This window comes from Oncorhynchus tshawytscha, linkage group LG13, assembly GCF_018296145.1.
Source record: "Oncorhynchus tshawytscha isolate Ot180627B linkage group LG13, Otsh_v2.0, whole genome shotgun sequence".
Taxonomy (NCBI): domain Eukaryota; kingdom Metazoa; phylum Chordata; class Actinopteri; order Salmoniformes; family Salmonidae; genus Oncorhynchus; species Oncorhynchus tshawytscha.
Genome location: NC_056441.1, coordinates 20,659,081 through 20,684,232, shown reverse-complemented (window position 1 = coordinate 20,684,232; position 25,152 = coordinate 20,659,081). Strand labels below are relative to the sequence as shown.

The window sequence follows — 25,152 nt, the reverse complement described above, 5'->3', positions numbered from 1 at the left end:
CTCTTTCTCTCTCTGGCCCCCTCCCTCTCTCTCTGTCTCCCTCCCTCTCTCTGGCCCCATCCCTCTCTCTCTGGCTCCATCCCTCTCTCTCTGTCTCCCTCCCTCTCTCTCTGGCCTCTCCCTCCCTCTCTCTCTCTCTCTGGCCCCATCCCTCTCTCTGGCCCCCTCCCTCTCTCTCTGGCCCCATCCCTCTCTCTCTGGCCCCATCCCTCTCTGTCTCCCTCCCTCTCTCTCTGGCCCCATCCCTCTCTCTGGCCCCCTCCCTCTCTCTCTGGCCCCCTCCCTCTCTCTCTGGCCCCATCCCTCTCTCTCTGGCCCCATCCCTCTCCGTCTCCCTCCCTCTCTCTCCATCTCCCTCCCTCTCTCTCCGTCTCCCTCCCTCTCTCTCTGGCCCCATCCCTCTCTCTCCGTCTCCCTCCCTCTCTCTCTGGCCCCATCCCTCTCTCTCCGTCTCCCTCCCTCTCTCTCTGGCCCCATCCCTCTCTCTCCGTCTCCCTCCCTCTCTCTCTGGCCCCATCCCTCTCTCTCCGGCTCCATCCCTCTGTCTCCCTCTCTCTGGCCCCATCCCTCTCTCTCTGTCTCCCTCCCTCTCTCTCTGGCCCCATCCCTCTCTGTCTCCCTCCCCCTCTCTCAGGCCCCATCCCTCTCTCTCCGTCTCCCTCCCTCTCTCTCTGGCCCCATCCCTCTCTCTCCGGCTCCCTCCCTCCCTCTCTGGCCCCATCCCTCTCTCTCCGTCTCCCTCCCTCTCTCTCTGGCCCCATCCCTCTCTCTCCGTCTCCCTCCCTCTCTCTGGCCCCATCCCTCTCTCTCAGTCTCCCTCCCTCTCTCTCTGGCCCCATCCTAACTAACCATAGCGGCATGTGTACATAGCCAATCATCTTTTATAGCCGAATGGCTCCAGTAAAACCAATATGGATATTGTAGAAAAGGGCAGGTTGATGCTGATACTTAAGCATTGCTGGCACACATCCAGGATGTGTAAAATGGGCCATTCTGCTAGAATGCTTTTTCTACGAGGACATAACCACCTGGCCTGCATGACACACATACTGTATATCTCTGCCCGCTCTAGACCCAATTAGTGCTTTTTGATAGATTTGTTAAAGCTTTGCATGTAAATATGTTATTTGGTATTAAGGGGGTTGCTTTACACTGCAGTGACCAGGTTGTACAGTATTGGAAAAATATACTTTATCAGTGACCCACCTGAATGAATATGGTTCTATTAGTTAAAGTATACTGTGTAGAGCAGACACGGGTCAAATATATTATGTCAGATGCCTTTAAAAGGATGTTTTTGAGCTGTGCTGAACACATGAAACCAATGGAATAGTCCCAAAAGTGCAAACTCCAAGTTAATTCAAGTGTGCCTTGGAGTAGGTCTAGGGAATAGGGAGAGATCCGTATTGGACCCAGGTCTGTGTGTCGAGGGAAAGTCCGGATGCGTCCTAAACACGTGCCACTGACTGGTTGAAGTGTGTTGGTGCAGTCTGAATCTGAGGCTGTAGAGGGGCCCACTGCCCGGCAATCAGCGGCAGCTACCAAAGCTCCCAACCAGAGACTCATGTCGTCATAAACGGATGGATCCCATGACAACCACAGTACATACAGTAATGTATAATAATGTAGGTTACATGGTGGTGTCAGGCACCCCCTGGAGGAGGAGAATATTTAGTCATGTTGGGATATGGGATTCCATTCCTCTGTAGGGCCGTCTACATCTCACACACAGTCAACTCCACACAGGACTACTCGGACTCACACAGGCCTCTGACATGACACCAAACTCCCATCATTATAGCGATGTGCTACGTATATCGTCTTGTATCCTCGGGGTTAGAGAGTTGGGCCAGTAAACGAAAGTTTTGAATGAAAAATCTATCGGATGTTGCCCTTGAGCAAGGCACTTAACCCTATTTGCTCCAGGGGTGCTGTACTACTATGACTGTCCCTGTTAAACAACGCAAATGTATTTTATATATATATATATCTTTATATTATCCAGATCACATTACGCTACAGTATGTGTGAGTAACGGAGAGGCTGTGGTGTGAATTACTCCAGTCATGTCCGCAGCTAGCTAGACATATGACCTATGCTGCTCTCTATCTTTCCAAGACGGGGGCCATGAGCTCACCGGTAGAAACCAGAGAGTGAGTTCTGTGAACCACTGCCCAGAGAGTGAGTTCTGTGAACCACTGCCCAGAGAGTGAGTTCTGTGAACCACTGCCCAGAGAGTGAGTTCTGTGAACCACTGCCCAGAGAGTGAGTTCTGTGAACCACTGCCCAGAGAGTGAGTTCTGTGAACCACTGCCCAGAGAGTGAGTTCTGTGAACCACTGCCCAGAGAGTGAGTTCTGTGAACCACTGCCCAGAGTGAGTGAGTTCTGTGAACCACTGCCCAGAGAGTGAGTTCTGTGAACCACTGCCCAGAGAGTGAGTTCTGTGAACCACTGCCCAGAGAGTGAGTTCTGTGAACCACTGCCCAGAGAGTGAGTTCTGTGAACCACTGCCCAGAGAGTGAGTTCTGTGAACCACTGCCCAGAGAGTGAGTTCTGTGAACCACTGCCCAGAGAGTGAGTTCTGTGAACCACTGCCCAGAGAGTGAGTTCTGTGAACCACTGCCCAGAGAGTGAGTTCTGTGAACCACTGCCCAGAGAGTGAGTTCTGTGAACCACTGCCCAGAGAGTGAGTTCTGTGAACCACTGCCCAGAGAGTGAGTTCTGTGAACCACTGCCCAGAGAGTGAGTTCTGTGAACCACTGCCCAGAGAGTGAGTTCTGTGAACCACTGCCCAGAGAGTGAGTTCTGTGAACCACTGCCCAGAGAGTGAGTTCTGTGAACCACTGCCCAGAGAGTGAGTTCTGTGAACCACTGTCCAGAGAGTGAGTTCTGTGAACCACTGCCCAGAGAGTGAGTTCTGTGAACCACTGCCCAGAGAGTGAGTTCTGTGAACCACTGCCCAGAGAGTGAGTTCTGTGAACCACTGCCCAGAGAGTGAGTTCTGTGAACCACTGCCCAGAGAGTGAGTTCTGTGAACCACTGCCCAGAGAGTGAGTTCTGTGAACCACTGCCCAGAGAGTGAGTTCTGTGAACCACTGCCCAGAGAGTGAGTTCTGTGAACCACTGCCCAGAGAGTGAGTTCTGTGAACCACTGCCCAGAGAGTGAGTTCTGTGAACCACTGCCCAGAGAGTGAGTTCTGTGAACCACTGCCCAGAGAGTGAGTTCTGTGAACCACTGCCCAGAGAGTGAGTTCTGTGAACCACTGCCCAGGGTGTAATGTGTTGTTTCGGTCAGCAGCCTTCACTGTGTCTATCTGAGGCTACAGAGACCTATTAAAACATGTCGGACCCATAAATATGACCATATCCAAGTCCTGCATTCTCATATCACATCTCATATTGACATAGTTATATACCTTAATCCATCCCTGTTGCTCTGCATGCCGGGCCTCAGACAACAACCCTGGTATGATAAATACAGGCAGTCAGAACTAATCAAACAACAATCCTTCTGTTATCCTAATGATATAGCAGGGCTCAAGGGAAGGCATGGAGGCGTTTAGTCTGTTAAACCTATGGATCAGGCTTGTGGTGGCAGACGTATTTTACATCTAGCTTAAGCTATAGGCTTTAGGATGTGTGTGTGTCTGCGCGCGCGCGCACACATTCATGTTTGTGTGGCTACAGCTCCTTGTGGTGGTGGTGCTTATCTGGGCTCCTCACGAGCTGAGGGCTCATCTGCTGGTCTCTGAGGAGAGGAGCTGCTGGCTGACTGCATATGTTTAAGGCACTGGAGCAGGAAGACCGACTACAGTAGAGGAGAGGAGGCTGGATTTGGCTTCGGTGTCAGTGAGAGCCACACGGGAAGGAGAGTGTAGTGTGTTTGTGTGTGGACTAACTCACAGTATAAAGGTGACTTATAAGGTCCATCTGGTTGTGGTAATTCTTCATAAGAATCACTGTGGTCCATAAAATCAATAGCTTCCCCACATGAGGCTAACGCCCTTCTCTGTTTTAATGATGGCAGACAGACGCAGGGGGGAGGCTGTGGTGACATCATCAGATAGTTGTTGTATCAATCTCCATAAGTCCCCACATTCTCATGTTTTCATCATGTAATCTCTATTTGTGTCTTGTCCACAAATATCCACGTTTCAATGTTAGAATTTTAGGGCTCTGCACCTTGACACCATTAAACCACAGTGTCACTCTCCACAAGCACCCATGTTTGAATGTTGGATGAACGTTACGACTAAACATTTAGCCCGAGACACCGTGTAGGCTACATACAGAGATTTGATTTTGCACCACAATCCCATGGCTGTAGCTAAGACAATAGAATAGACCGTGGGAGAGTTGACAGTGTACGAGATGCTGTTATTGCAATCCATCAAAGAAATCACTTGCAATATGTGTGTTTAGACTATGGATGTCTTAAATTGTATCCTACTGCACCAATGTTGTTTAACTTCCATTTTTATTACACTATTGTCCATTGAAGCTAAACATAAATGTAATGTTGATTATCTTCTCTCTGGGAGAATCAACACATGCTGACTGTTAACTCTTCACTGACTGACTGTATATACTGCAGTATTTTTACTCGAGCTGTGTGTATTATAAACTGCCATTGTAATGATTGTGATGGTCCTGACCATGTAGTGGTGCTCATCCATTCAGCTGTTGTCGTCGTCGTTTCCTCGGTGTAAGAACTCGCCAGGGTTGTGTTCATTGGGTACTAAACGGACTGAAAAAAGGACGGAGGGACTACATGGGCTTGTTAAATGAGAAATGGTCATTTGTTTTCCATTGCAAAATGTTTTGAAACACTTTCTGTTGTGTGCCCTAATGAACATGGCCCAGGCTTCTCTGTGTTACTATAAGCTACTGGTGATCGTTCAGTAACTGAAATAAAGATACTTTTTGACAGCTGTTTTACTACCACCTGATGTGCTATTCTTCTATGCGAGTGTGTGTATGAGCTGTAGCCTAATGATATTAAATACCCATAAAGAAACACATGCTCTCTCTCTCCCATAAAGCACCATTCTAATCCCACCACTTAAGGTCTTTTCAATAATTGATATGTAACATATTCCCTTTCCCAACCTTACTAATGCTGAGAGTTCTGTTCCACACTGCCACCTGGTGGTCTTGGGTGGTAATACATGGTATACTGGCAGTACATTAAGGCCCCGTCAATGTACTGCATATTCGAGGGCAAGTGCACATCACTAAAGCGACGAGACCAGGTCGTTTGCTGCCGAATAAAAGTAAATAAACAATGTGCAGATAAAGCATCATCCTCATTTAATTTAACTAGGCAAGCCAGTTAAGAATTTGTTCTAATTTACAATGACGGCCACGGGCCAAACCGGACGACGCCGGGCCAATTGTGTGCTGCACTATGTGACTCCCAATCACGGCCGGATATAATGCAGCCTGGATTCGAACCAGGGACTGTAGTAACGCCTCTTGCACTGATATGCATCGGGAGCCCGCATCATCATCACCATTAACACTCGATGCGAAGCATGGCTGGTTTTTATTGTAGCAGGTCTAAAACAAGTGAAGTACACAATCATTCAACTGATGCTCTGTAAAACGCCAGGAAGAGACCCACATTCATGATCTTAAGTGACCCTCACCCAATCAGTAATATTGGCCCTGTTCAGGAAAAACACTAAACATAGACAATGCATTATAAATGACTTGCTTATTACCCTTACAGCTATACTAGTGAAAACGTAATAAGATATTCTAAAACGTTTTTGACCCACAACATGTGGATATAGTCTTATCACAATTATAATTTAAAAATGACAGTTCAAAATGTTTGAAGGTTGTGTCTGTCATGACACAATAACGTGGCAAGGCATTACCCATTCTCTCCCCTCTGACCACTCTTAGCATGACCACGTACACAGCATGACCAAACACCGCGCTGGCACATTCCACAAACATCTCAAATACCAGTGACCCATCAAGCATCAACCCCCTGAAAAAATTAAGTAACAAAGATTCAGACTTCCAACACCTAAACCATCGCGGGCAGGAACTCCTAAAACTAAGGGTCCTGTTCTGTTATTATTTATAATGCCGTCCGAAACTCAGACCAGAATGTTATGACAAATCCAATCAACCATAAGACTCAAATTAGGGGCAGGCTGCTTTGTTAATGGGAATGTCCCACATTCCTCCAGGCAGCTTTTAAAGTTTACCACATAACAAAGTGATGCAGGAGTGCCGAGTATTGACTCTGAAGTTCCAGAACAGAACTCCCAGTAATCAAGTTGTCTCTAGAAGGTTATAGAATCCCAAGCAGGCTCCGTAAACCCCAGACAAAGAGAGTGAAGCTCCAACATGAAAAACAAAAGCTGCTCCAAAGAATGTCACTATAGCAATGATTAGTGTAACAACAAAAAGCTTCAAGTACTTGACTATATCATCTGTAACCACTGAACTATACCGGCAGGTGACACGCTGCTCTAGACATGTTACTCCTCATTACAATAAGCAGATTTACATACAATACAAAAAAAAGTATATTTCTAAATGTACCAAGGGGATATCTACTATTTATATATCTACGTAGCTATTGGCACACCTGTCCACCTGAAACCTGCCCTGCATAACAGTGACATTACTTTTTATTTTTTTTACCTCTGCCTCTTACAGTGTGATACCAGAGTGGATATAAGGAACCCCCATGATGCTTTGGTACAGACAAATGTCATAAATGGATGGAAAATGTATTCTCTTCTCATGCCTCTTAAAATGTTGAAAACATAAAAATACATTTATTTGAAAGGTTGTGAGGAATGCTAAAGGAGACAAGACAGGGCACTGTTCAAGTGCATTCTTGTTAAATAACCCAGTTTGACTGTTTTTTTTAGAGATACGTCAGCATTCCAATTACAAACCAGACCAGTGCCAGGGTGGCTGTTGAAGGCCTACTCTCTGGCAGTTTAACAGAAGACATTTGATCACAGAGTTCCTGACAAACTATTTCTGCCCACAATGAAGAGCCGGGAGACCCTCTTTCTATGAAATAGGTCCTGACTAAACAGAAAAGTCAACAGCCTACTCCTTTAGCAGTCGGGCTAAATGGGGGCAACAGGTCTACAGTAACTTCTCTCTGGAAGACATTTTATTAGCCATAATGTCTTAATGGTGGAACCAGGACTTTTCTTACAGAACTTTATTTCCACAATGAATCCATTCCATGATATGGCCAGTCATCTTCCAGTAGGGGAGGACTTGCATTAGGCATTTAAACCAAATATTCACTAGTGTCCTAAAATGTACGTACAGTGCCCATAGAAGGTCTACACTCCCCATGAAATGTTTTTCCTACAGATCTACTCCACATTTTCAACATGAAAGAAAGTTTTTTGACCAAAAGATATTACAAGTAACAGATATCATAACTGGATAAGTCTCTCTATCCTGAGTTAATACTTGGTGGCTGCATCTTTGGCAGCAATTACATCTGTGACTCATTTCCATTAAAGTTCTACCAAGTTGGCACAACTCTTAGGGCAACATTTATCCATCGTTTTTGTCAACATTGCCCAGGCTCAGTAAATTTGGTTGGGGATCACTGGTGGACAGCGATATTTAAACTTTGCCTGTTTTTTTGAAGCAGATTTAATTCTGGACAGACTAGACCACTCAGGAACACAACCTCTTAGAAAGACTTCTGTTGAAAGACTTTCTATAGGCACTGTATGTATCATCCTAGTGTGGTCAAGAGTAAACATTTAACAGGATCCCGCATCGCACTCTTTTATACCTCAAGATGTTCAGAAGAGAAAAACATTCCCTCAGAAAGTCAACTGTAAAAAATGGATGACCATACCACATACACTGTAGAGAAATGAAAATACCAACACGGGAGGACATCTAGTTATTAGTCTAGGTCGAGAACAGTAGATTTCCAATTTAAGGAAAATTGCACATCTTTATGAAAAGGTAAACAATGAAAATCACTTTGAAACAAAAACAACTACCATTCATATATCATTCAACAGTAGAGAAGTACACAGCATCCAGTGACTATCCTGCTGTGTTTCAGCATACCAAGCAGAGAGAAGCACACAGCATCCAGTGACTATCCTGCTGTGTTTCAGCATACCAAGCAGAGAGAAGTACACAGCATCCAGTGACTATCCTGCTGTGTTTCAGCATACCAAGCAGAGAGAAGTACACAGCATCCAGTGACTATCCTGCTGTGTTTCAGCATACCAAGCAGAGAGAAGTACACAGCATCCAGTGACTATCCTGCTGTGTTTCAGCATACCAAGCAGAGAGAAGTACACAGCATCCAGTGACTATCCTGCTGTTTTCAGCATACCAAGCAGAGAGAAGTACACAGCATCCAATGACTATCCTGCTGTGTTTCAGCATACCAAGCAGAGAGCAGTACACAGCATCCAGTGACTATCCTGCTGTGTTTCAGCATACCAAGCAGAGAGAAGTACACAGCATCCAGTGACTATCCTGCTGTGTTTCAGCATACCAAGCAGAGAGAAGTACACAGCATCCAGTGACTATCCTGCTGTGTTTCAGCATACCAAGCAGAGAGAAGTACACAGCATCCAGTGACTATCCTGCTGTGTTTCAGCATACCAAGCAGAGAGAAGTACACAGCATCCAGTGACTATCCTGCTGTTTCAGCATACCAAGCGGAGAGAAGTACACAGCATCCAGTGACTATCCTGCTGTTTTCAGCATACCAAGCAGAGAGAAGTACACAGCATCCAGTGACTATCCTGCTGTGTTTCAGCATACCAAGCAGAGAGAAGTACACAGCATCCAGTGACTATCCTGCTGTGTTTCAGCATACCAAGCAGAGAGAAGTACACAGCATCCAGTGACTATCCTGCTGTGTTTCAGCATACCAAGCAGAGAGAAGTACACAGCATCCAGTGACTATCCTGCTGTTTCAGCATACCAAGCAGAGAGAAGTACACAGCATCCAGTGACTATCTTGCTGTGTTTCAGCATACCAAGCAGAGAGAAGTACACAGCATCCAGTGACTATCCTGCTGTGTTTCAGCATACCAAGCAGAGAGAAGTACACAGCATCCAGTGACTATCCTGCTGTGTTTCAGCATACCAAGCAGAGAGAAGTACACAGCATCCAGTGACTATCCTGCTGTTTCAGCATACCAAGCAGAGAGAAGTACACAGCATCCAGTGACTATCCTGCTGTTTCAGCATACCAAGCAGAGAGAAGTACACAGCATCCAGTGACTATCTTGCTGTGTTTCAGCATACCAAGCAGAGAGAAGTACACAGCATCCAGTGACTATCCTGCTGTGTTTCAGCATACCAAGCAGAGAGAAGTACACAGCATCCAGTGACTATCCTGCTGTTTCAGCATACCAAGCAGAGAGAAGTACACAGCATCCAGTGACTATCCTGCTGTGTTTCAGCATACCAAGCAGAGAGAAGTACACAGCATCCAGTGACTATCCTGCTGTGTTTCAGCATACCAAGCAGAGAGAAGTACACAGCATCCAGTGACTATCCTGCTGTGTTTCAGCATACCAAGCAGAGAGAAGTACACAGCATCCAGTGACTATCCTGCTGTTTCAGCATACCAAGCAGAGAGAAGTACACAGCATCCAGTGACTATCTTGCTGTGTTTCAGCATACCAAGCAGAGAGAAGTACACAGCATCCAGTGACTATCCTGCTGTGTTTCAGCATACCAAGCAGAGAGAAGTACACAGCATCCAGTGACTATCCTGCTGTGTTTCAGCATACCAAGCAGAGAGAAGTACACAGCATCCAGTGACTATCCTGCTGTTTTCAGCATACCAAGCAGAGAGAAGTACACAGCATCCAGTGACTATCCTGCTGTGTTTCAGCATACCAAGCAGAGAGAAGTACACAGCATCCAGTGACTATCTTGCTGTGTTTCAGCATACCAAGCAGAGAGAAGTACACAGCATCCAGTGACTATCCTGCTGTGTTTCAGCATACCAAGCAGAGAGAAGTACACAGCATCCAGTGACTATCCTGCTGTGTTTCAGCATACCAAGCAGAGAGAAGTACACAGCATCCAGTGACTATCCTGCTGTGTTTCAGCATACCAAGCAGAGAGAAGTACACAGCATCCAGTGACTATCCTGCTGTGTTTCAGCATACCAAGCAGAGAGAAGTACACAGCATCCAGTGACTATCCTGCTGTGTTTCAGCATACCAAGCAGAGAGAAGTACACAGCATCCAGTGACTATCCTGCTGTGTTTCAGCATACCAAGCAGAGAGAAGTACACAGCATCCAGTGACTATCCTGCTGTGTTTCAGCATACCAAGCAGAGAGAAGTACACAGCATCCAGTGACTATCCTGCTGTTTCAGCATACCAAGCAGAGAGAAGTACACAGCATCCAGTGACTATCCTGCTGTGTTTCAGCATACCAAGCGGAGAGAAGCCAGTGAGACAAGTGCCCTAATACGGACTGTGGCCCACCATGCTGTGAGGCTTTGAGTGATGTAAATTGCACTGAGCTGAGGGTCAAGGCCAGCTGACACCATTATAACCAATCATGCATCTGCGACTATCATTACACACTGATCTGGATGCATTGGCCCACCTTCTCTGATATCAGAGTTAAGCACTATGAACTGCTCAGAGGTCAGATTTAGACCACCCCCATATGGTTAAGCTGTGAGAGGAGTGTGTGAGCTACACAGATCTGGTATTAACTCTACACCACATTACTGGTGCTGTTGGTGATAGTAATACATGACAGAGAAAGCCTCTGCAGTGTTGGAATAGAAATGACATCCTAGTGATTACAGTGGTTGGAGTACATCAAAAGAAAAGAAAAAGCAAATGCCTGTTCGTACTCAAAGTTATGGAAAGATATGGGCCTGTGTGAACCAATTCGTTTCGCCATCACAACTTCACTTGCTGTGACATACAGTTTCTCATTAAGTGTAATGTATATTCTTCTACTTGTGCAGGTTCCTCAACCATGGACATTAAAATAGAAACAAACAGTCCTACAAACCTACAAGTGTTACGGTGTCACAACAATATTTTCAGAATTACATTTTTTTTATTGAAAAGTTCCTGGGGAAACTTATTTGTCTTTTTTGGTTGTTGGTTCTGTTGCTTTGTGCTATAGGGTTGTAAAGAGGGAGCTGAAGAAGGGAGGAGGTGAGAGAACAGAAAGAGGGTATGGTTCTAGTGAATGTCAGCCTGGCTAGGGGTCAGGGGTGAAAGGTCAGGCTGGTCTCAGTGGGGCTGTTCTTCCTGGGTGGCGATGGGTGTGGCCTCTGGCCATTTCTCTACGGGAACAGAAGGGTCAGAGGTCGCTGTAGAGGTCAACACATCGCTAAAGTCACCCTGAGATGCCGTCGGGCTCATCTTGACCTGCAGGGTGGAGGAAGAGATAAAGATGTTGAATGAATAAATTAAGACAAACAAATTCATTCATTTTTATCATCTGTTGTGTTTTGATGAATTTCTCCCCAAATATTCAAAGATAAATATTTTAGGGCTCCTCCAAATGTACTGAGAAGTGATTAAGTTCTTACTCACTCCTCTTCTCATCTTTTACCTTTAAAGTCTCAACTTTCTCCTCAAACGACTTAAAGGTGGGTGTGTTCCTGTGAAGAGGGACACGGGATGTGAGTAGAGCGGGACGAAGAGGAGTGATATTGCAGACTAGTGTGTTCCCTATTTAGTGCACTACTTTTGACCAGGGCCCATAGTTGTACCCTATATAGGGAATAGGGTGCCATTTTGTACACAGCCTAACAGACACCCGACTTCCATATCCAGAGGACAGTGGGAAAGCAGAGGTGGGAGGTCAGGGAAGAAAGCAGAGGTGGGAGGTTGGGATACATAAAAGGAGACACATTTATCGTCATTGTTTTCATAAGGAACGTTAACTGAACCCTGTCTGGATGGGTTGTCGGATAACTATAGATGATCCCAGAGTGGCCACATTCAGTCTCTTCTAGTCACAGATCATAGAGACTATTTACTGTCCAGAGGGTAAAACACTGAGAATACAAGAACGGTGATCAGGAAATAATGTTTGTGTCAGAAATGCACCTCAGTCCCTATAAACTAGAGGGGTGTTGGCAGTCGCATCTCATCCAACAGATGTAGGCTCTTCATTTGATCACTCTTGTTGCTGGGAATTTTCCTGCACAGCGGGGAATGCAAACGTATAGTGTATTTGAGGTTTAAAATAGCTTCTAATGTTTGTGATTTCCATTTTAAAATGTCGGAACTCAAGCCAGCTTTTCCTCAAGTCCACAAAGCTGCGAGACGTTATTGTAGAAGGTGCTACAGAGGAGGGTTCCAGCAAGTCGCGGGTTGGTTGTTAATGTGCGTGTTCCCTTACCTCATCACGGGCATACTAGCAGAATGCTGTAGGGAGCGTATGCTATCCGACAGCATTAAAAAAAGAGAGATAGGGGGTTAGCAAAGAAAGAGAGTGCCCCAGTGTAGAGAGGTAGAGACACACATTCCTTCATTCATCCTTTGTTTCCTACATTCAATCCATGCATCATTCAATCCAAGTTAAATTGACGAGTGACTAAGAGTGTGTTGAGGTGAAAACAGGCCTCAGTTACCATAGTCATGTATGGCAATGTAGACCTACTGTACACAGACAGTCATGCAATCACAATAAGCATTGGAATGAATCCTCACAGATCCAAATCCCCCTAGCACAGAAGACCCCATGCAGTACAGTGTCAGATATGAACTCTACTAGCAGCCAGGGGTTAACACTCCAAGACGACCTACAGAGTAATGATCTAAGCAGCATCTAAAATGACTTAGTATGGATGAACTAACTAACGGCACCGGCAGGGACAGTCTTACCCAAAAGAATTGGAAATAGATTGCAATCTGTAAAGGTCAAGTATTGTGTTAAAGACATGTACAGACAACAAACAAAACATTTCCCATGATAAGACGAGCATATGTATTCTCCCTGCCACGTCAGTCCCCACTCTACTTGATAGAATACACTACAAAACTTCAGGTCTAAGCTTAGGGCCTCTCTGTGGTAAAAAAAGAGCCTGTCTTTGTATGCTTCCAAAATGGCGCCCTATTCACTACACGGTGCGGTATTTTTGACCAGAGCTCATTGGAATCTGGTCAAAAGTACTGCACTATATAGGGAATAGGGTGTCATTTCAGATGCAGACTTGTGTGTGCCTCACCTGACGTCCTCAAACTTCCTGCTGATGGCCGAGCCCATGCTGGTGAAGGCTGCCGTGGCCTTCTGACCAGCTACGGACAGGCCCTCTGACGTCTTCTTGTAGCTGTTAAGAGAGAGAGGGAGAGCAAGACGGAATAAGAAAAAATATGAGAGAAAATAAAGAGACCGAGAATGTAAACATTCCCCCTCTGACTAGTCAGCATGTGAGAGCTGACTCTGCAGAATACACACCTGCCTGTGTTTTTATTTTACCTTTATTTAACTAGGCAAGTCAGTTAAGAACAAATTCTTATTTTCAATGACAGCCTAGGAACAGTGGGTTAACTGCCTGTTCAGGGGCAGAACGACAGACCTTGTCAGCTCGGGGATTTGAACTTGCAACCTTTCGGGTACTAGTCCAACACTCTAACCACTAGGCTACCCTGCCACCCCAAGTGTATAAGTGTTATGTATGTGTGCATCCATGTGTGTGCACAGCCACGTACGCAGTAGAGGTGGTGACCTCCTGCCAGCTCTTGCTGATGTTCTGTTTGAGCTCGTTGAGAGGAGTGATGCCCAGCTTCCTCTTGATGTCTGCCACCTGCTTCTCCTTAGCTGCCAGCACCTGAGACAGAGTCACGACCTCATCCTCCACCTGAGAGAGACATGACAGAGAGAGACAGATATGACAGAGAGAGCGAGAGAGAAAGAGACGAGACACACACGGGGCGTAGGGGTGAGAAAACACACGGGGCGTAGGGGTGAGAAAACACACGGGGCGTAGGGGTGAGAAAACACACGGGGCGTAGGGGTGAGAAAACACACGGGGCGTAGGGGTGAGAAAACACACGGGGCGTAGGGGTGAGAAAACACACGGGGCGTAGGGGTGAGAAAACACACGGGGCGTAGGGGTGAGAAAACACACGGGGCGTAGGGTTGGGCAGTATTGACTGAAGCAAATGTAATTTAACAGAGGGGGGGGGGTTTCACCCCCAGAACCAAAATTCTGTAATTCGTACAACAGAGTTTTTGTTATACATCATAACACTGGAAGTATCTACATTCTTATAATACCTAGACCTCTGACTTGAGCCAGGGTTCCTGACTTACCCTGAGCAGTTCATCTCGCAGCTCCTCCTGTTCCTCCTCTGTCAGGGTGGGGACGGAAGGGGACACGGCCACCGACATCACTGCATCCTCCCCTACCTCTGTGATAGAGTCTGGTCTCACAGCACCTGGAGAGAAGTAGTGGGAGGGAGGGGGAGGAGATGGAGAGAGACAGGGAGAGTAAAAGAGAGAGAGTTAAGAGAGACATCCTCAGAGTTTCTGATCCTCAAAGGCTTGAGGATACAGCAGGTGTTCAATGATAGCGGTCAACTTAGTAGTGTTTCTCCTTCTGGAGTGGAGGAAGAAGACAGTCCAGTGTCCACGGGCGGTGGAGGGGGGCCAGCTAGATTAAGAGAGCCTTTGAAGGGCAGGTGTGAAACACACACACAATATTGTAGTCTCACTTCTTTGATGTTGGACTCTCAGCCTTGAGCTACAGCTCTACCCTGTAGGAATTGAAGAGTTTATTTCCAAAACACTATATCCCCCAATCACAGTTGTGTTTATTCGTAGGATTTGTTGTTTTGTTTAACGCTATATATCCATTGTTAAGCTGGAATGGAAAATGTTCGTATCCTGTATATTCGACTGATATGCGGTTGTCTGTGGATAAGAGAATCTGCTAAACATAGATGTTTTACATACAGATCATGTTACTGTATTCAATCAAATAAAAACTAAATAAATAAACATATATATTGATGTCACAAATGTATCATTTGTACAGTTCTTTATGAAACATTTAGTTATATTTGACTGTAAAACATAGCAGTACTACTTATTTCTCTGAGTGTGAGGCAGATATACAGCATTTTGCAAATAAAATGGATTGTCTCTCAGAAATGAAACCATCAAGTGATAGACATGTATTTGTTAAAAATCTGTCATTGAACAAACGCCATAATTAGATAGATTGGGGTGGTTTTTCACTCAGAATTTATTTAAAACAATAAAAGCAAACGTACCAATATTTCTGAAAATGTATATATAGTGTTTTGGAATGAAACTCTTCAATTGTAACATGAATAAAAGCTGAACCTTCTGGATGGAGACGTTGAGATTTTTCAGCAGGAGAGAAACAGAGAGAAAGTGGGGTAGTTCAGAACAGAGTTGTCAATCAAAAAGACACTGATGAAAAGGCCGTCAGTGGAATAAAAACTCCAATAACTGATCCCTAGCAGCAACAAAGAACAATGTTAAGAAAAATGTGGATATTTTCAAATCTCTTTTTGGGGGGAATGTTCATACCACATCAAGAGGTACGGTCTTTCAATTATGCTTCCTACTTTATAATGATTCATCAATCTATTAAAAAAAATCAAAACTCACATGGTTCTTGCTCTGTAGGATTCACTATGTAATTACTAGTTAACTAGTATTAGTGCACATATTAGTTAACAAATCAATTTCCCGTGCTGCTGATGCAGCCCTAACTTTCTCTGATTGGAGAAAAGGAGTTTTGGCCGGATCATGGGTGTTCCTTGTGATCTGGTTTTGACCCTGGGAACGGATGGTCCTGTAATTGATTAGTATTAGAGAGAACTGTTGTGGTTACAGAAGCTCAGACACAGAATGGAAGCTGACATGGATCTATGGATGTTACCTGTAGGGATGACAATTGATTGCATCAGTAGCCTGTTTTAGATACCCACTTTTTTCATGCTCCCGTTACGGTGTCTGAGACGCCGAAGCTTCCCACCATTAGCTCTGACAAATTGAAAACTCTAGTCATTGGCGACTCCATTACCCGCAGTATTAGACTTAAAGCGAATCATCCAGCGATCATACACTGTTTACCCGGGGGCAGGGCTACCAACGTTAAGGCTAATCTGAAGATGGTGCTGGCTAAAGCTAAAACTGGCGAGTGTAGAGAGTATAGAGATATTGTTATCCACGTCGGCACCAACAATGTTAGGATGAAACAGTCAGAGATCACCAAGCGCAACATAGCTTCTGCGTGCATATCAGCTAGAAAGATGTGTTGGCATCGAGTAATTGTCTCTGGCCCCCTCCCAGTTAGGGGGAGTGATGAGCTCTCCAGCAGAGTCTCACAACTCAATCGCTGGTTGAAAACTGTTTTCTGCCCCTCCCAAAAGATAGAATTTGTAGATAATTGGCCCTCTTTCTGGGACTCACCCACAAACAGGACCAAGCCTGACCTGCTGAGGAGTGACGGACTCCATCCTAGCTGGAGGGGTGCTCTCATCTTATCTACCAACATAGACAGGGCTCTAACTCCTCTAGCTCCACAATGAAATAGGGTGCAGGCCAGGCAGCAGGCTGTTAGCCAGCCTGCCAGCATAGTGGAGTCTGCCACTAGCACAGTCAGTGTAGTCAGCTCAGCTATCACCATTGAGACCGTGTCTGTGCCTCGACCTAGGTTGGGCAAAACTAAACATGGCGGTGTTCGCCTTAGCAATCTCACTGGAATAAAGACCACCTCCATTCCTGTCATTACTGAAAGAGATCATGATACATCTCAAAATCGGGCTACTTAATGTTAGATCCCTTACTTCAAAGGCAATTATAGTCAATGAACTAATCACTGATCATAATCTTGATGTGATTGGCCTGACTGAAACATGGCTTAAGCCTGATGAATTTACTGTTTTAAATGAGGCCTCACCTCCTGGCTACACCTAGTGACCATATCCCCGTGCATCCCGCAAAGGCGGAGGGGTTGCTAACATTTACGATAGCAAATTTCAATTTACAAAAAAAAAAAAAAAAATGACGTTTTCGTCTTTTGAGCTTCTAGTCATGAAATCTATGCAGCCTACTCAATCACTTTTTATAGCTACTGTTTACAGGCCTCCTGGGCCATATACAGCGTTTCTCACTGAGTTCCCTGAATTCCTATCGGACCTTGTAGTCATAGCAGATAATATTCTAATCTTTGGTGACTTTAATATTCACATGGAAAAGTCCACAGACCCACTCCAAAAGGCTTTCGGAGCCATCATCGACTCAGTGGGTATTGTCCAACATGTCTCTGGACCCACTCACTGTCATACGCTGGACCTAGTTTTGTCCCATGGAATAAATGTGGTGGATCTTAATGTTTTTCCTCATAATCCTGGACTATCGGACCACCATTTTATTACGTTTGCAATTGCAACAAATAATCTGCTCAGACCCCAACCAAGGAACATCAAAAGTCGTGCTATAAATTCACAGACAACACAAAGATTCCTTGATGCCCTTCCAGACTCCCTCTGCCTACCCAAGGACGCCAGAGGACAAAAATCAGTTAACCACCTAACTGAGGATCTCAATTTAACCTTGCGCAATACCCTAGATGCAGTTGCACCCCTAAAAACTAAAAATAATTCTCATAAGAAACTAGCTCCCTGGTACACAGAAAATACCCGAGCTCTGAAGCAAGCTTCCAGAAAATTGGAACGGAAATGGCGCCACACCAAACTGGAAGTCTTCCGACTAGCTTGGAAGGACGGTACCGTGCAGTACCGTAGAGCCCTTACTGCTGCTCGATCATCCTATTTTTCTAACTTAATTGAGGAAAATAAGAACAATCCGAAATTCCTTTTTGATACTGTCGCAAAGCTAACTAAAAAGCAGCATTCCCCAAGAGAGGATGACTTTCACTTTAGCAGTGATAAATTCATGAACTTCTTTGAGGAAAAGATTATGATTATTAGAAAGCAAATTACGGACTCCTCTTTAAACCTGCGTATTCCTCCAAACCTCAGTTGTCCTGAGTCTGCACAACTCTGCCAGGACCTAGGATCAAGAGAGACGCTCAAGTGTTTTAGTACTATATCTCTTGACACAATGATGAAAATAATCATGGCCTCTAAACCTTCAAGCTGCATACTGGACCCTATTCCAACTAAACTACTGAAAGAGCTGCTTCCTGTGCTTGGCCCTCCTATGTTGAACATAATAAATGGCTCTCTATCCACTGGATGTGTACCAAACTCACTGAAAGTGGCAGTAATAAAGCCTCTTGAAAAAGCCAAACCTTGACCCAGAAAATCTAAAAAACTATCGGCCTATATCGAATCTTCCATTCCTCTCAAAAATTTTAGAGAAGGCTGTTGTTCAGCAACTCACTGCCTTCCTGAAGACAAACAATGTATACGAAATGCTTCAGTCTGGTTTTAGACCCCATCATAGCACTGAGACGGCACTTGTGAAGGTGGTAAATGACATTTTAATGGCATCGGACCGAGGCTCTGCATCTGTCCTCATGCTCCTAGACCTTAGTGCTGCTTTTGATACCATCGATCACCACATTCTTTTGGAGAGATTGGAAACCCAAATTGGTCTACACGGACATGTTCTGGCCTGGTTTAGATCTTATCTGTCAGAAAGATATCAGTTTGTCTCTGTGAATGGTTTGTCCTCTGACAAATCAACTGTAAATTTCGGTGTTCCTCAAGGTTCCGTTTTAGGACCACTATTGTTTTCACTATATATTTTACCTCTTGGGGATGTTATTCGAAAACATAATGTAAACTTTCACTGCTATGCGGATGACACACAGCTGTACATTTCAATGAAACATGGTGAAGCCCCAAAATTGCCCTCGCTAGAAGCATGTGTTTCAGACATAAGGAAGTGGATGGCTGCAAACTTTCTACTATTAAACTCGGACAAAACAGAGATGCTTGTTCTAGGTCCCAAGAAACAAAGAGATCTTCTGTTGAATCTGACAATTAATCTTAATGGTTGTACAGTCGTCTCAAATAAAACTGTGAAGGACCTCGGCGTTACTCTGGACCCTGATCTCTCTTTTGAAGAACATATCAAGACCATTTCGAGGATCCTGACTAGAACCAAAAAAATTTGATCATATTACTCCAGTGCTAGCCTCTCTACACTGGCTTCCTGTCAAAGCAAGGGCTGATTTCAAGGTTTTACTGCTAACCTACAAAGCATTACATGGGCTTGCTCCTACCCATCTCTCTGATTTGGTCCTGCCGTACATACCTACACGTACGCTACGGTCACAAGACGCAGGCCTCCTAATTGTCCCTAGAATTTCTAAACAAACAGCTGGAGGCAGGGCTTTCTCCTATAGAGCTCCATTTTTATGGAACGGTCTGCCTACCCATGTCAGAGACGCAAACTCGGTCTAAACCTTTAAGTCTTAACTGAAGACTCATCTCTTCAGTGGGTCATATGATTGAGTGTAGTCTGGCCCAGGGGTGGGAAGGTGAACGGAAAGGCTCTGGAGCAACGAACCGCCCTTGCCGTCTCTGCCTGGCCGGTTCCCCTCTTTCCACTGGGATTCTCTGCCTCTAACCCTATTACTACAGGGGCTGAGTCACTGGCTTACTGGGGCTCTCTCATGCCGTCCCTGGAGGGGGTGCGTCACCTGAGTGGGTTGATTCACTGGTTGGCGCCCCCTTGGGTTGTGCCGTGGCGGAGATCTTTGTGGGCTATACTCAGCCTTGTCTCAGGATGGTAAGTTGGTGGTTGAAGATATCCTCTAGTGGTGTGGGGGCTGTGCTTTGGCAAAGTGGGTGGGGTTATATCCTTCCTGTTTGGCCCTGTCCGGGGTGTCCTCGGATGGGGCCACAGTGTCTCCTGACCCCTCCTGTCTCAGCCTCCAGTATTTATGCTGCAGTAGTTTGTGTCGGGGGCTGGGGTCAGTTTGTTATATCTGGAGTACTTCTCCTGTCCTATTCGGTGTCCTGTGTGAATCTAAGTGTGCGTTCTCTAATTCTCTCCTTCTCTCTTTCTTTCTCTCTCTCGGAGGACCTGAGCCCTAGGACCATGCCCCAGGACTACCTGACATGATGACTCCTTGCTGTCCCCAGTCCACCTGGCCATGCTGCTGTTCCAGTTTCAACTGACCTGAGCCCTAGGACCATGCCCCAGGACTACCTGACTTGATGACTCCTTGCTGTCCCCAGTCCACCTGGCCATGCTGCTGCTCCAGTTTCAACTTCCACCTGACTGTGCTGCTGCTCCAGTTTCAACTGTTCTGCCTTATTATTATTCGACCATGCTGGTCATTTATGAACATTTGAACATCTTGGCCATGTTCTGATATAATCTCCACCCGGCACAGCCAGAAGAGGACTGACCACCCCACATAGCCTGGTTCTTCTCTAGGTTTCTTCCTAGGTTTTGGCCTTTCTAGGGAGTTTTTCCTAGCCACCGTGCTTCTACACCTGCATTGCTTGCTGTTTGGGGTTTTAGGCTGGGTTTCTGTACAGCACTTTGAGATATCAGCTGATGTACGAAGGGCTATATAAATAAATTTGATTTGATTTGATTTACATGAATGGCTAAAAAAGTGACTTGATACTAAACCAGTAATGTATCGGACTTAAGAGATTGAGTGACTATCTGGTCCTTAGTGCTTGTTGGCCACATTAAGACTTCGGGATGAGGAAGACCATTATGACTTGAACAATTAGCTCCTGGGTAAGGGACAGTGTGTTGGAAATAAGAAACAACCGAGTGGGTTTGCTCAGCGAACAGGCATCACACCAAGAGAATACAGAGAAGACTGGCTTGGCCTCACGAGTAATTATGAACCAGTAGAAGCATGCTCTTCAATGTTGCTCAAATTACCATCAATCTAACAGAAATGTACCCAACTCTATCAAATAATATTTCTATGAGATAAATTGTGTAGAAATGCTCAACACATTCCCTCAACTCTTCTTGACCTTTCCGATTGTTTCCCTCCCTCCCCTTGACGACGAGGGAGTGCCACTCAGGTGTCTGTGGTCCAGGTAGCCATACTGCTGACAGTGACAGGTCTGTGTAATCTATACCACCATCCCAGACCGCGAGGGCTTCTACCTTATATGGGTTCGAACAGGGGTGTCAAACTCCTTCTGCCCACGATGTGGTAGCAACTATAAAGATGAGCCTACATCACACAAAACGCTGATTGTTTTTGCTCCAATGTAATGTATAGGTACTCTGTATTCACAGCCCAAAAATAAAGGGCACTACTTTAAATGAGGCACGTCTGTTGAGAACTGAGGTTAATCCCGTCAGAATGGCAGCGTAAAATTAGCCTGTTAGTATAACAAGCCAAAAGGGGTTTTTAAATTGTTAAATTAAGTCATTGAACCTTTCTATATATTTTTTTACCGTGGCCTGTGTAGGCTAATTATATTACTCTAGGTAATCTGTAACTAGTAATGATGGCATTCCAGCATAGTTAAGAGTCATGTAACTGTCCTATTTTTTGACCAATCTTTGTTTAAAAGGGCTTTGGCTGTGGTACCAGCTTTGGTCGGTCTTGTCATAGCTTGACCAAGCTCCTCTGATGCCAGCCCGACAATCCAAAACCACTCTAGGTTTCTTCCTAGGAGTGTTTTCAGTGTGGTCAGAGTTCAACCCCCAGCAACCACCCACCCGTTTGACATCTGCCCCAGACAGACCCTTTTATAAAGCAGGTCAGAATGTGACAGCAACAGAACGCAGTTAAACGCACACACATCAAGAAACGCAAAAGAGATCTCCTTTTGTTCACATGGCCCCCCCCCCATCTCATTCTCTTTGCAAACACCCTATCCACACCCCAGTACAAATACAAACGTCTTCACTCACTCACACACTGCTCTGGTTACCTCTGGCTGTGACAGTCACGTGCGGTGAGCCTGGTGGTGTTACAATGACGCTGGGGGACAGATAGAGGTAGCTGCTATTCACCCCCTGCTCAAAGTCAAACGGCGACTTGTATTCCTGCTCCAGAGCGTCCATGGCTGGTGGCTCCAGGCTGGGTTACGTGGCTCCAGGCTGGGTTACGTGGCTCCAGGCTGGGTTACGTGGCTCCAGGCTGGGTTACGTGGCTCCAGGCTGGGTTACGTGGCTCCAGGCTGGGTTACGTGGCTGGGTCCAACCACAATAACTCAGGTCACTGCAGCAGCTGAGATTGCCTGCATGTGCTCGGACACATGCAGCTGGGGCACAGTTCAGTCAGTCCTCCGATTGTCCTCTCCTGGTCTGGTAGACGCACGGTACTCCTGTGTCGTGTGTGTATGTGACTGTGTCGTGTGTATGTGACAGTGTGTCGTGTGTATGACAGTGCGTGTGTGTGTGTGTGTGTGTCAGTATGTGACACACAGCTCCAGCCGGGCTAGCCTCCTAGCCTGTCTGTGTCGGGGTCTGTCTTTCTGCTGCAGGCTCACATGACATGCAGTCATCCAGGCAGGCCGAGGTGGCGTCACGACAGTTGCTCTGTGGTGTTAATGAGTTACCTTCCCTTTAGCCGTCACCCTCTGCCGACACTGCAATCACCAACCACCACAGTCATTAGTCAGGCACTCCCAGTCCCCTGGTAGCTAGGCTTCTCTGTTGGAAATAATCCCAAAGGTCACTGGTGGATTGCTGCAATCATCCACACATGCAGTTTTTGAATCTGCACACCCAGGAGGTTTTTAAAGGAAAATACCATAAAGATGCTAGGCTATGCTAGCATTTGTGGAATGCAGGAGCTCTTCTGTGATGAGTTTCCAGCTCTAGTATACAGCCCTGGTCGCTCTCTCCCTCCCTCTATCGCTCCTTCCCCATCCATCTTGTCATCTTGGGAAAAACGAGGTTCCATTTGTTGGTTGGTCACATGACACGCTCAGGCCCGGGACAGGGCAGGCCCGTGAGATGGAAGCAGCCGTAATCTGCAGTGTCCCAGATTACAGCGAGCCGCTAATCCAGTTCAGACTGTCCAGCTGGGAGCTCCACTGTACTGTTACTGTACAGAAAGAGACACTATGTATCAGAAAGCAGGTAGCTGCAGCTGTATGTACCAACACAGAGCTGTGCTGTAGCGTGTGGAGAGAGCCTTGCTGTACTGTATGTAGTAGTCTACCAATGCCAAACTGTGCGGTTTAGTGTCTACTGCAGACAGAATAGATTACGTTTTTGTGAGAGTAGGCATTTTAAAATATGTCCATGATAATGGTAGCCTATACGACACCTACACTGGTGTACAGTTCAGGCCAATGCTCACTAACACAGGTCTGTTTCAGAGCATAGCCTTAGCGTCCTTTTCCCATGGTGCTCGGCAGTAGCAGGGTCAGTGTTTGTATTGTGTCACACTAAAGTTCTGTATGTAGCCACTTCTGTACGGGTCTACATTTTATTTTATTTAATGAGACAAGTCAGTTGAGAACAAATTCTTATATACAATGACGGCCACCCCGGCCAAACCCTCCCCTATCCCAGAAAACACTGGGCTAATTGTGCGCCGCCCTATGGGACTCCCGATCACAGCCGGTTGTGATACAGCCCGGGGTCGAACCAGGTTCTGTAGTGATGACTTAAACCACTGCACCACATAGGGGAGTGGTAAGGAAGGAAGGACCTTGGATTGAATGGAGCAAGGTTCTGCCATTGTTATAGGAATCTTGGATTTGTCAGTTTGTCTTTGTAAGAGCCATGTGTTTCCTAGCAACCATCTGTGTAGGATTGCGAACTATAGGAATGATTCTACCAGTGAAATATATGGAGAGTGTTACAGTATGACAAGGCTGTGAAACAAAGATTCAGGTCACAATGAGGCCTTACAGTGAGTACTTCCATTCACCAAGTTCCTTACAAGCAAGCAAGCAGGTGCGCGCACAAACAGACACACCAACCTCGGCACCTCCTCATTCTCTCCAAAGTTGGTGTGAAGAGTTTATAGGTCCCATGTTTGCCTTTCTGGCTGGTCCTTGTTGGCCGGTTACCAAAGCATGCGTCACAGAGTACACACACACATAAAAATACGAAGTAAAAGTCGGCCATTCATCATCTTAAAGGGAAAGTGTGATATTATTAATGTACATTTCATTCTAACAGCAACATTTGTACCCGTAAGTAATATGCTATTCATTTATCTGAATGTTGATAATACAATCTATGTGCTCTAGTGATGTCTGATTGGTTACACCTAGGAATTCCTATATGGGAGCACAAAGCAGGCTCCATCACTCATTACAAATGACTTGAAGCTCAAGATAGCTACATCTGTGTGATTTGTTTTTGTATTTCCTCCTTCCAGGGATATAAGAAAAGCAACCTGTAGGTCGAGTAGTCACACTTCCTTGCCAACAAGTAGAACTTTACAATAAGTTTTAATATTAGAAGAATTATAGTAATAACTTATTGAATCCATGCAACTTCTCCACAGTGGCGTGTATACAGGAATGCCAGTCTCTTGACAAGGTAGACTAAATTCGAGCAAAGGTTGCCTTCCAGAGAGACATCAGAGATTGTAACATTCTCGGGTTTCACGGAAACATGGCTCACTCGGGATACGTTATCAGAGTCGGTACAGCCACCCGGTTTCTTAACGCATCGCTCCGACAGAAACAAACATATCTCTGGTAAGAAGAAGGGCGGGGCTGTATGCCTTATGATTAACGAGTCGTGGTGTGATCATAACAACATACAGGAACTCAATTATCTACCAAAATAATTATCTTCGATTATAATCACAGCCGTGTATATCCCCCCCAAGCAGACACATTGACGCCCCTGAAAGAAATTCATTTGACTCTATGTAAACTGGAAACCACATATCCTGAGGCAGCATTTATTGTAGCTGGGGATTTTAACAAAGTTAATCTGAAAACAAGGCTCCCTAAATTTTATCAGCATATCGAATGCGTGACCCGGGCTGGCAGCATTCTGGATCATTGCTAATCTAACTTCCACGACGCATACAAAACACTCCTTTCAGCAAATCTGACCACGACTCCATTTTGTTTCTCCCAGCCTATAGAGAGAAACTAAAACAGGAAACACCTGTCCTCAGGTCTGTTCAATGCTGGTCTGACCAATCTGATTCCAAGCATCAAGATTGCTTCGATCACGTGGACTGGAATATGTTCTGGATAGCCTCAGACAACAAAATTGATGTATATGCTGAGTCGGTGAGCGAGAATATTAG

At 45.5% G+C, this 25,152-nt stretch overlaps 1 protein-coding gene across 13 annotated transcripts in view; it reads right to left on the bottom strand.

Moving 5' to 3' along the window:
- Positions 1–5,527: 5,527 nt before the first annotated feature.
- LOC112264439 (tumor protein D52) overlaps positions 5,528–25,152 on the bottom strand; it is a 36,543-nt gene continuing 16,918 nt past the window's right edge. Inside the window, exons 1-8 of one of the 13 annotated variants that reach the window (XM_024441044.2) lie at positions 21,851–22,301; positions 14,292–14,416; positions 13,688–13,836; positions 13,204–13,305; positions 12,860–12,886; positions 12,375–12,416; positions 11,561–11,628; positions 5,528–11,392 (exon numbers count right to left, since the gene is read on the bottom strand). In XM_024441044.2, coding sequence (XP_024296812.2) covers positions 11,361–11,392; positions 11,561–11,628; positions 12,375–12,416; positions 12,860–12,886; positions 13,204–13,305; positions 13,688–13,836; positions 14,292–14,416; positions 21,851–21,983 — 678 coding nt within the window. In that variant the 5' untranslated portion in view covers positions 21,984–22,301 and the 3' untranslated portion in view covers positions 5,528–11,360. Of the gene's footprint in view, positions 11,393–11,560; positions 11,629–12,079; positions 12,174–12,374; positions 12,417–12,859; positions 12,887–13,203; positions 13,306–13,687; positions 13,837–14,291; positions 14,417–21,850; positions 22,303–25,152 lie in introns of those variants that run through there. The other 12 variants (XM_024441041.2, XM_042295314.1, XM_024441045.2 and 9 more) reach the window with 12 other exon arrangements.